Here is an 11936-nt window from a genome sequence, read left to right as displayed (position 1 = left end):
TTACAATTTGAGAATTTTATTTGTATCCAACTACATCTATTACATTGTTATGAATAGTTACTATGTCATATTCGGACATTTAAAGACTGCTATAGGCTATACGGAGCCTAACCTGGATAAATGTCACCTGGTCAGCCATATATTCTGTATAATAATGATCATGTGTAAGATAGATAAAATATCTCACAGCAGGCTAGAGCTCACAGTGGGCCCTGGACCCTAAATATGAAGCATTCAAGACCAGTACCGTCAGTAAACCGCTAGATGGCGCTACAACTTTACAAAGAACTTTCAGTGAAGCGTTGCAAAGCGACGCCCCTGACTGCATCGAAAACAGCTGCACAGTTGTGAAACCCGCCTTCCCGATCTGTTTCCACATATATGTCCTCCCTAGTTACAGCGCCAGGTTCCGAAGACCCGTGGAGTACGCGCAACCCGTCGCCCAGCAGGGAGCTTTCTGGGACCAGTGTCTAATTCTGATGTAAGTGAATGCATATTGCACGGAACGCTATGGCATGCGACAGAGCTGTAGAGTTTTGTAACGAACACGCAAAAGACAGGTGATACCGTGCATGGCAGGGCGAATGACATAGGGCAGCTTATGGCGTTAAACCATGCTGAGCCGACTGTGTATTGGTTAGGCACTTATTTTATAAATACCTTAAATATGAGTGGGGCACGCTGTACACTATCGCTTGCAAAGAATCAGCAGACACGCACGAGCAAGTGACACGCGAGCAGGAACACTTTTTAGCTCAGTGCGCCCTGGCAACCTCACGTCCGCGTGCCAGATCTAGGCGTTTTGAATGTTATTGTAGGATAGCAACCTGGTAAAACTAAGAGAGGATAGATTTACCACTTACTATAAAATCACACTGGCAAATAGTTTGGAATGTCCAAAATTAAAGACTACAAAATAACATTGAAGGTTTTATTATTTTACACTTTTTGTGCAATGGAATCTTTTGGTTATATAAACTGCAAAGATTCGCATTTATCTAGAAAAGAGAACTATAGAAAAGGGCTCCATTCTAAAAAAAAAAAAAAAATCTATAGATCATATTTGGCAACAACTTTGTTATTAAACCATGTTCTTCCCCTGCTCCTTTCGTTCTGTAGTTGTTCAGAAGCTGCCAGATCCCTCTGGTGCTTGGTCATGTCTCAGTAGATCCAGACAGCACACGAGCCAATAACGCTTTTCTGCAGCTTTATAGTGCAGCGTTCTCTTAACAGGCTGCCCAGCGGGTCACAGCTGCTCATGCTGGAATGACTTTAACTTTCAGGAACCACAGCAAGCATTCTTTCCAAACTAACTAGGGCTGTACATGAAAAGATCACAACTCCTGGCAGGTTTCCCTGGGCCAGTTTCTCATTAAGGCTACACAAATCTCACAAATTCACTAAGCTTGGTCTAAATTAAATACGAGTAGGTATTTAATGAAGCGATGTGTCCTTCACTCCCCCTGGTGGGCGGAGCTAGTCAGAGCCACTCCTCTCAGGCCCAGCATGGAGTTCCTCTGGCTCTGGAGGTCAACAATAAAGAAATACCCTCAAAGAGCTGTAAACTCACCAACAACCTCCATGCTGGAGGAAAGATCTACTACACACAAAAGATAGTCAGATATAAAAGCAAATCAAACCCAAAAGGAAAACTAACCAGTACAAAGAGATGTCAGGCTTCTGAGGGCTTTATAGAGACATATGATGCAATGATAAACCAGTGGGACTGTTCATGTGTGGAGAAAAGAAAAAACAACTTCAGAGTGTTGAAAACATCCCATAGTTTCTTATCCATGAACCATAATGGAAACAATGGCATGACTCAATACTCCACACCTGTGCTCCGTACTACACAACCATACTCAACAACGACGACGACGATGACAAACAAGTTTATTTATAAAGCATGTAAATGCAGCTCAACATCCTTTGTAGTGAAATGTTAAAATAAAGAAAGGAAACAAATAACATTTTAAAACTTAAAACATTTTAAAACAGTAACATAGTTAAATGTATCACTTTACTTAACTCTGTAGGACAAATGCAGTACATCAGCTTCTGTTTAATAAACCGTGCATCTGACTCCAAGCAAATGGAGGCAGAGGGCATAGATCACTAAAAACCACAACCAGAAATGTCTTGGCAAAACTTCAGTACCTCAAACCGAAGTTGCAGGCTTGATGGATTTATTGCCTGCAAGAAATAATGCATTTCTTTTAAAATATTTTAGCATGCCATAATTGACTTTAAATTACAAGCACCTAAATTTGGGGGACTTGGCATAAAAAAGAGCTCAAAAAGGACCATTATTCTTAAAACAGTCAAACCACACATGCACCAAAACACCATAAAATACCACATATGCACCAAAACAGCATAAAATATCAGATATGCACCAAAACACCATAAAATACCAGATATGCACCAAAACAGCATAAAATATCACATATGCACCAAAACACCATAAAATACCTCTATGAACCAAAACATAAAATACCACTATGATGCCCTGTGGCAGAGAGTAAACTACTGTGTCTAGCTTGGGCATAGACCAGGCATTCTGTGCTTTATCGTCCAATGTCTTCTGTTGCGCTGTTGTTGATACTAAACGGAGCACATCTGTCATGATGCGGGCGTGTCGAGAGAGGAACGTTCCTGGTGCTTTCTTTCAGCTTTCTGTCCCCATTGTTCACCCTGATTACCTTACTGACACGTCACACTTTATTTCCAGTGAGCACCATGGTCAGCACTCACACCCCACCCCTGCCGCCTCGCTGTCCTGCTGAGCACATGCAGAAAGCACCACAGGCCGGTGGTCACTGCTTGTCTGTGAGTGCACACACGAGCTGACATTCTGCCGGCAGCGTTCCATCTGGCCTTGAGAGTAGCAGCGAAACGATAGAGGAGGCAGGAGGTTACCACTAAGGCAACCCGGTTTCAATGCTTTGACTAAAATGCAGGCCAATGGTTAGGCCCAAAACACATTCCTTCCAAAACAAGTGTGCCTATCTAAACACAAGCCATTTATGTTTTAGGTTTAGCAAGGTGAATAAAATGTTTACTGCATAGGGGAGGATTCTCTGATGTACTTTGATGATTTGTGTTAAAATATCACAATTTTAGGTGACCTATTTCACAGGGCCATGTGGCCATGTGGCTATAACACGATAGTTGTTTAGACATTTGAAACAAAAGAGGGAAGATTTTGTCATAACAGCTGTATTGTTAGAAGAAGTGAGGTTTTATTTATGCACCGAAGTAAATATTTTATAAAATTTGTGTTTGTCAAATTTGAATATTCAGGCTCTTCATGGTCACCTGTTGGAGTGCTTTGATGTTTAGAGTGCTTTGAAGTTATCGGAGACCCCAGAACAGAGGAGGCCAAGGCAGGAGGTGACAGTAGCATCAGGGAGTAGTCCAACAGCAGAAACACCATCATCACCTCCTGCTCCTTTGTTTCTGATGAGAACCAGAACAAGCTGATGGAACCAGGAGCTATCGACTTGGGAGCAGTGCCAGAAGACATCAGGAGTGAGAACCCAGACGAGAAACCAGGGCTGGAGCCCACAAGATGGAGCAGGAGCCCAGACGAGAGACCAGGGCTGGAGCCCACAAGATGGAGCAGGAACCCAGATGAGAGACCAGGGCTGGAGCCCACAATTTTCCCCTTAGACAGCAGTGGATTGGGTAAACATGTCTGAGTGTAGTAGTGAGCAGGTCCCGTGATCTCCAACCCAAACTGAAAGAACATGCAGTTTGTCTTCATGATGTAACTGTTTATTTGTTGCGTTAGGCTGAACAATCTAATGCCCTTCTTTAACTAATGTACTCATGCACATGACCATAATTTAGTAATTTTGCTTAAACATTTAAAAAATGATTAGACCTACTGTTTAGTCAGTCAGTATTTGATGAGAATATCTCTAAACACTTCTTGTAATTATTACCCAATTTTCTGCCTTTTGTATTTTATACAGAATTCTTAGCTTGTTTAAATTGTACATTCTGACCTTATAACCCATATTAAGGTAAATATGAAGGCAAAACGTATTTGGGGTTTTCCATTCATTTTGAAAGATCTGGTGAAAAGGGTCTGTGTGCCAATGAATGAACATGAAACTACTAAAAACCTGCCCGTTGAAGCCGGAATATTTGGTAGTTTTTTTCCACCAGATGCTCCATGCTGACCTCAGAGGTCATGCTAGTGCATGAATGTGCTTGTGTTGTCGAAGGCTTTAATTGATGCTACTAACTAGGCGCCATTACCTTGGTATTCGTTGGAAGGTGCTTTCTGTAGAGCTCCTGGGCCGAGTCCCTCTCTGCTGGCCTCTCTGCGCTCTCTAGCTGAACACAGCAACCACATGCTTCTGCCACACTCCTTACACCAGGTCTGTTTTTGGTCCGTTCTGCACTCATAGCTGCAATTAGCTCCCGACCACTTGATTAAGCATAGCATACAGTGCAGTCATGGCCATAGAGATAGAGGTAATGTTATACTGTATAATTTATGGTGCATACAAATGTTAGTCAATTTATTTTTCAAATGCTAATTTAAATATGTATATCACATTTTCTTGAGAAAGACAATAGACATGATTTCTATGGTCTTTCTTGCAGTGCTGAGTCACCAAACCCATTTGGCAACTTGCTGATTACTTCATCTTTCTTATGTTTTGGATGCCAGCTCTTGACAAGACCTTTTGTTAGTGTAAAAGCAATCAGCAAAAAGGTTTTGGTAAACATCTAGAATAAGTGTCATGGGTTGGTCTTCTCAGTGTTGTGTACAGGTGTGACTTAAGATATGTGTTTGAAAGTCCAGATTGTCCACCTCGTGTTTGGAGGTCCAGATTGTCCGCGTCATGTTTGGAGGTCCAGATTGTCCACCTCGTGTCTGGAGGTCCAAATTTTCCACCTCGTGTTTGGAGGTCCAGATTGTCCATCTCGTGTTTGGAGGTCCAGATTGTCCACCTCATGTCTGGAGGTCCAGATTGTCCACCTCGTGTTTGGAGGTCCAGATTGTCCACCTCATGTCTGGAGGTCCAGATTGTCCACCTCATGTCTGGAGGTCCAGATTGTCCACCTCGTGTGTGGAGGTCCAGATTGTCCACCTCGTGCAGAGAGAACCTTCCTGTGCCCTTGTTTTTGCAGCCACTGGGTTACATGATACATGATCAAGCCAAAGCACTTCATTAATAATTAAAGCTCCAGTTAGCAACTGCTGTGACCACGTTTAAAACGCTCAACAGATGCTCTCAAATGCTGTGTAATGCTGCCACCCTGCACACCACACGACGTCTGCAGTTTCTGTACCGTGCACACAGAATGCAGGAGTCTACAGCAAGGTCTTAGCACCGAGATTTGTTAGCGTATCCGTCATGATTTTACTACTCCACACTTAACGTCTTTAACATGAATCATATGCTGCTTTCCAGAAAGAGAACCGGTCTTGGTAGAAGCAGGTAAGCATGAAGATCAGTAGGGTCTTAGCTCCCATGTGACTGTAAGACTCTAGGGTCAAGCTTGGGTCAGCACAGCACTGCCGGCACACAATCGACGCAGTCACAACTACTTCTTATGAAGGGAGCTAAAATTGAATTAGAGCTCAGAATCAGTTAAATGTTCGATCTGAACACTATCCAGCTGAACTCCCATCTTACAAGCTAGACATCTATTAGTCTACAAGGAGACGTGACCTTGATTTAAGCTCTACTGGGAGTGCAAGCTCACTATGGCCAAGCATGTATCTGGAAGTAAATCAGGTTAAAGCAAGCACAGAGACGCGACAGTGAGGTCCATCTTCATCTAATGATTTCCTTTTTTACAGATAGCAGAATCGTATTTCCTTGAGGAGGACTGTATCCTTTCAACTGGGGCCCACCCCTTTTAATAAACAGGACACTGGAGGATAATGCTAACTTCTATTTTTTTGGTTGTAGATTTCTGTTTGAGTGTGCCATGTTTCAGGGTCCAGTGTAGCAGTAATCAGAGTGATATCTTATACCTTAGCAGTGATTAGCATCTGATCTCTTAGCTGTGATCAGGATCTGATCTGATTACAACAAAAGTCGGGGGGTTATCTTATATCCATGTCCTCTTTTGTCTTCCCTTTACTGCCCTTCCTATCTGGGATAATTGCGCTGTTTATTCTGTCGCCATGGTGACATGAGTGGGTGTGTGCTGGTGGAAGCTGTCAAGGACAGACCTCTCTGCGCTGATGTTGGCGCCTCTCTAAAGAGGAAGGGCACTGGATCCAGTCTGAAGGAATTTCAGATCATAAAATGATACTTTTCTAGTGTGTGCTCCCGATAGGAATTAGCTTTCTTCTAAAACCCAGAGATCATACTGAGACTTCAATGAAAACCATCGGGTTGTGGTCACCACGCTAGGTGTGAGGTCTTTAACGCACCTCATCTGCCAGACCCGTGGGCGGTGCAGTTTCTGCGCCTGGAGCAGCTGTACCACGAGAGGCTGATCTCCAACCTGACCTCCCTGCAGGAGGAGTGGGGTAAGGCAGGTGGCGTCGCACACTACACCTCCACACACGGGTGAGAATCATGCATGTTAGAAGCTGTAGCCCTTCAGAAGTGCCTCATTAGAATGCTGTTCCTGGCGTAGCTGTACACTGCTGTAATAGCCAGATCTCGTGAGAGTTTGGTGAGCTGTCTTCTACTTATCTACAGTACTGAAACAATTCATTTGTCTGGCACAGATGGTTTAACTTGTTTTTCAGCATAGCAGCATGTAGACTGGGTGAAAGGGGAGTGTGAACGTGATGTTAAGATTGTGATTAAAGTGGTGCGTGGAAAAGAGACAACGGCAGGGAAAGATGAGGAGGAGGAGGACGAAGGCTAATCAAGGTCATCAATTTTGGTTGTTCACAGAATCCCAGTGGAAGTCTGGCACTACAGCCGGAAGCAGCACACCTATGAATACCCAGGGCAACGATGCCGAGTCCAAATGCATGGACTCTCTGAGTCAAATCTGCCAAACACACCAAAGGTGAGGTAATGCTGTCTCTGCCTCATTGATATCAAGTGTACATGGACCGTCTGATAGATGAGGCAGAAACCCAGCACAAGCACTCTAAAGACCAGCTCCAGGACAAATCCAAAAGCCACGGAGAGTTTGCAGAAAGGTTGTTTAGTGAAAAGACAAACCAAATGCTGACACAACATACAATCTGATCATGTTTGGTTTCATCTGTGCTGTGTGCCTGCCCAGTTTCTTTCTTTTTTTTTTTTTTTGCAATATTACAATATTTTAAATATTTACAATATTTTTACAGTATTTTTGTAAATAAAATAAGAAGAAGACACACAACTAACCCGCTGAAACAAGTACATGTTTGAGCTCGACTATGTAGATGCACAAGGCAGCCTGAACACGTTTTTTTCTGTCCAAATGTTCATGTCAAGACAAGAACTTGATCCTCGTTAAGAACACATTCCTAAATGTACAATGGTGGGCTGTACGTGGTCGTTTGACCTCAGAGTTACCATGCCCATAGTGCGTAGTTTTGGCGCAGTGAGACTGAACACCTTGCCTCTCTTCCTTTCAGACCTAATCGCACTGGTCAGGTAAGGATGAAGCCAAGCAGACACTGTCCCGTCCACAGATACAGTCAGAACGACCTTTGCATGGGTGGGAAGTAGGTTTTGGAGCGTATAGTATCCAAGGCTGCATTTCTACAGGGCGTGGTTGACCTGGCCACCAGCCCAACGCCAGCAGTGGGGGAGAGGAGGTCGGTTGAGGAGACGCCCCGAGGGTACCCAGCACGGTGGGAGGAGAAAGAGAACGAATCCTCGTTGCCACGCAGCGAACCAGAGGAGGGAATGGAGGATGAAGAGGAGGAGTTGGAGGAGGATTTTGGGGAGGAATTTGGGGAGGAAGACGATGGTTTGACGGACGAGCTCCAGGACGATTTGGCCACAGCAGGGTTGGCGTCTGGAGAGGAGCTGGTTAAACCAGTTCTAGCCCAGCAGGTGAGGTGGACACATTCTGTAGTGCAGATTCTTTCCCTTAAAACACCATTTGAATAGACTGGAGCCTGACACGGGCAGATTGGAGGGAAGTTCCAGCTTTAGACCCGCCTCGTCACCTGTTGGACCTTATAGCGCTGTAAAATCCCTCAGAGATCTGGAATAAGGGGGAAAACAACTGCCGCTGTGCTGTTGCTAACCTGACCGAGTGGCATCTGCTTCCAATTAGCTGACCCCTTTGGTCAAGGGGAGGGAAGCATCTCATTAAGTCTCTGAAAACAAAACCGAGGTGATGTCACACTCAGGACTCACAACAGCCGCAGGAATTTGTGGAAAACTGGTTTAGGGAGAATACGACTCCCTAATCGGCCGGGCGTGGTCCTGCTGTAGAACACAAAGACGCCACAGGCCCACAGCAGAGGGGAGAGCAGGCACAGATGCGTCTGAACTGCACGGCAGACAGGCTGAGTCTCTGAAACACCTAATCGTATTCACAAACACTCACTTTTATTAAACGGCTTTAAATAAGCTTGTTAAACATAGAACAAGTACTTGTTTCTAAAGTTAAAAGTTCTAATAATGTCTTGAATGATTTATTTAATATGGCAGTTACCTAAATGTTACACAAATAACACAGAAACCGAGATGTAAGACGATGAATCTGCTACTAATTATCATTATTATCTGACATCTAATTATCATCTGTGTATGACTGTGCTAAACCTGTTTATATTTGATTTTGTAATCCACATCATAAACACAGATGAAAGTATTCAACATGATAAGCACACATGCAACTCTAGTGGATGGAGAATTCTCTCAGTTCACTCGCTGTACACACTGACCCCATGTGGTGACCCTTTGCCATTACAACATCAGCTCTAGCGCTGAGGTGGCGGTGTGTTAGTGTCACTGCTCTGTGTTTGCCTAGTCTGTGCTTGTTCATTTAGCCCCTGGACCGTAATCTCTCTGTCCACTGCAGTCCTGAAAGACTCCAGCCTTTGTATGGGAAGCTTCATACGTCCTGATGTCTCACTCGTCTCGTTGTAGAGCGTCCCCTCCAAAGGCCTGGTGTCCATCCTGAGGAAGAGTTCACGTCACTGTGGAGCCGGTATCACCAACCACGTTCCACCCAAAGGCTCCTACAGACGCAAAGTCCGTTTCAGTGAAATGGACAACACACTCGACACTGGTACGACACCGCCCACGTGCTGTATCAGAGTCGGCGTTTTATGGATAAATGCTTACTGACTGGCACCTCAAATAGCATCGTTAAACTGTTTATGAAGTGTAAATTAACGAAAAAATTTCTGCATTTCGTACTACACAGATGAAGTGGGCGGAGCCTCTTGCTTGCTCTTCTTTCTTCTGTGCCTGGTGACCACGGTGATCAGCATGGGTGGGACTGCAATTTTCTGCCTCATGGGCGGGGCTTATTCAAACGTCTGCACAGATTTTTCACAAAACATGGACTTTTACTTTGGACCCGTGCGACGAGGGATGGACACTCTCACGCACTGGTTCACGCCCACGTCGTCATCGCCCTGATTAACAGCCTCTCAGACTGGAACGACGCCCTGGTTTTCCCAGTCATTTCTTTGAGTTGTCAAAAGACTCCAAGGGTATCACTGTACCTACTGAAAAAACTCCTTAAGATCTCAATATGCCAAAAAGGCCTTAATGTTACTTAGTGAAGCCACTGTGTAGTTGTGCATGATCCACATGATGCACATTTAGATTCTGCAATACACTTGTATAGATTTAACATGAAATTAACTGGATTGAGCAATATTTCTATGCACTCAAGTTCCATCACCAATTAATTTCATAATGTACTGTTCATGTCTATTTATGTGTTAAAATGTATTTGATACTTATGTTTCGACTGGACAGATTTCTAGTGGTGTTATCACCACAGAAAGTGCACATTTTTGTTAGCTTTGTTTTGCATAATGTGAAGGTAATACAGGCACATTTGCACAAGTCCCCAGCACCTTAGAACTATGAGATTCACAGTTCAGTATTGATCGTTGCTTTGTTGAGAAATAGACTTTCTTCACTTTTATTCATCTGTAATGGGGAACTGATTTGCTTGTAGTCACTTTTGGATGTTTGGTGATGGATGTGGTTTGTAGAAGGGCATGGATTGCTGAGGGTGTGGTTTGTAGAAGGGCGTGGTTTGAGGATATGGTTTGTAGAAGGGCGTGGTTTGTTGAGGATGTGGTTTGTAGAAGGGCGTGGTTTGTTGAGGATGTGGTTTGTAGAAGGGCGTGTTTTGTTGAGGATGTGGTTTGTAGAAGGGCGTGGTTTGTCGAGGATGTGGTTTGTAGAAGGGCGTGGTTTGTCGAGGATGTGGTTTGTAGAAGGGCGTGGTTTGTCGAGGATGTGGTTTGTAGAAGGGCGTGGTTTGTCGAGGATGTGGTTTGTAGAAGGGCGTGGTTTGTTGAGGATGTGGTTTGTAGAAGGGCGTGGTTTGGTGAGGATGTGGTTTGTAGAAGGGCGTGGTTTGTCGAGGATGTGGTTTGTAGAAGGGCGTGGTTTGGTGAAGGGCATGGCAGGGCACAATAAAAGGATAGTAGCAGATCTTAAGGGGACAACATTGAGTCTTGTAGTGTTGGTAGTTCTTTAATAATGTTCTGTATTTATGTGTATCACTATGGAATTTTCATATTCTTTTATGGTCACTGTGATTACTGAGATAAATAAAATCTGTTGTTCTGTGACGTATCCTGCGCCATATTTTCATTTTGGATCAAATTTGTACAGCAGTGTGTTGTCCAAAAACACCCCCTTTTTTGGTTGTTATTCCCTCATTCAGCAAAAGAAAAACAGGAAAAATGGCTTAGGTTTAGGTGCAAAATAAAGTACATTTTAAAGTACATTACAATGGGACACTTTGTTCAAGGATCACACACTGTATCAGTAACTGATGGGGCGCCTCTCCTGTCTGACAGATTGGAATATGATGTAATACTGAATTCGTAGCACAAGGTGTCACTGTTGGCAAGCTGACGCTCAGGATCCGCTATCTTTCTCCCGTGGACAGCCACGGCTGTGATCCGCCGTCCTGCGATGGCATGCGGGTCTTGTTCAGTACAAAGCCTCGTTTATCGAAGTTACGCAATCTGCATGTCAGTACCTAATCTCGATACCTGCGGGTGTAATGGCGATGATTTCCCTGTCCAGCAAAAGCCCTTATCACTGAACCCATAACCATGGTGACTTGATGCGTACTCGGGATATCCAGTAGAGGAATTCAGGAAGGTCGACTCAGTTATTTATTATGATAGGTTTCATCACCCATGCGAATGTCTCTTCTTAACACTGATCTTTAATAAGGACTAAACCAGCCCCACGGCAGAGAAATGGAATCAGCCTTACAAAGGTCATATATGCTGATCACATGCGACCGGGTTACAGCTGCACTCATCGCTTCGTAAGACGGGGACAGATGAATCCCCCCCTCAGCCGGTTCATGGATCCAGCAGCCCCGTAACCTCAGAACGTTCATCTTACCTTTAGGTACCAGTGGCACAAGCATATGACCTGCTGTGGTGTAAAATGGTATGAAAGCTTTAAACTTTGGAGATGATGGGCTGACACAAATTATTTTATTCTCCTGAAAAAAAAAAGAACTACACTGTTCCCCCGGCACATCAGAGCTGCGGGACGTGGAGGTTGACATGGTACACGTGACTGACGTGGCCCAGCTGTAGTCTCTGGCCATCGTGTGCCCGCAAGACACAGTCGTGCTCTTGGAGTCCACGGTGCATGTGGCAAGCCATAGATAGGAGGTGGACCGCACACCTGTCTGGTGTCGTGTCATAGTCCTGGGAAAAGTGACCATCATGGCAGGAACACTGTTATTCCGAGTGGAGCAGCTTAACAAGATGGTTGTGAATGCTGCTGACTAATGCTGAGAATGGGTCTCACTGCACTGTGTCCACTGCACTGTGT

General features: G+C 44.4%; 1 protein-coding gene across 5 annotated transcripts; it reads left to right on the top strand.

Annotated features, from left to right (window-relative positions):
* Nucleotides 1-324: 324 nt before the first annotated feature.
* Nucleotides 325-10706, top strand: cnstb (consortin, connexin sorting protein b). 5 transcript variants are annotated; one of them, XM_027015945.3, is made up of 11 exons: nucleotides 330-481; nucleotides 2732-2829; nucleotides 3474-3687; nucleotides 4285-4388; nucleotides 5825-5855; nucleotides 6419-6505; nucleotides 6882-6999; nucleotides 7559-7577; nucleotides 7692-7982; nucleotides 9030-9171; nucleotides 9310-10706. In XM_027015945.3, exons 2-11 carry the CDS (start codon nucleotides 2740-2742, stop codon nucleotides 9525-9527), a joined length of 1314 nt encoding a protein of 437 aa, XP_026871746.2. In that variant the 5' UTR covers nucleotides 330-481; nucleotides 2732-2739; the 3' UTR covers nucleotides 9528-10706. The 5 variants fall into 5 exon arrangements, with proteins under 5 accessions (XP_026871747.2, XP_026871746.2, XP_081574331.1 ...); XM_081718204.1 differs by having other exon boundaries at nucleotides 352-481; nucleotides 3304-3687; XM_027015946.3 differs by lacking the exon at nucleotides 2732-2829 and having other exon boundaries at nucleotides 325-481.
* The last annotated feature ends 1230 nt before the right edge of the window (nucleotides 10707-11936 follow it).

This window comes from Electrophorus electricus, chromosome 7 (genome assembly GCF_041902795.1).
Source record: "Electrophorus electricus isolate QZ-2024a chromosome 7, ASM4190279v1, whole genome shotgun sequence".
Lineage (NCBI taxonomy): Eukaryota > Metazoa > Chordata > Actinopteri > Gymnotiformes > Gymnotidae > Electrophorus > Electrophorus electricus.
This window is presented reverse-complemented; position numbering and strand designations above follow the sequence as displayed.

What these genes read in the sequence shown, in the direction of transcription:
- cnstb (XM_027015945.3), top strand. Translation starts at nt 2,740, where the DNA reads ATGGTCAGCACTCACACCCCACCCCTGCCGCCTCGCTGTCCTGCTGAG. An exon ending in CTCCCTGCAGGAGGAGTGGG is followed by an intron (nt 6,506 to 6,881) that starts GTAAGGCAGGTG and finishes GGTTGTTCACAG; the next exon opens with AATCCCAGTGGAAGTCTGGC. An exon ending in AACCAGTTCTAGCCCAGCAG is followed by an intron (nt 7,983 to 9,029) that starts GTGAGGTGGACA and finishes GTCTCGTTGTAG; the next exon opens with AGCGTCCCCTCCAAAGGCCT.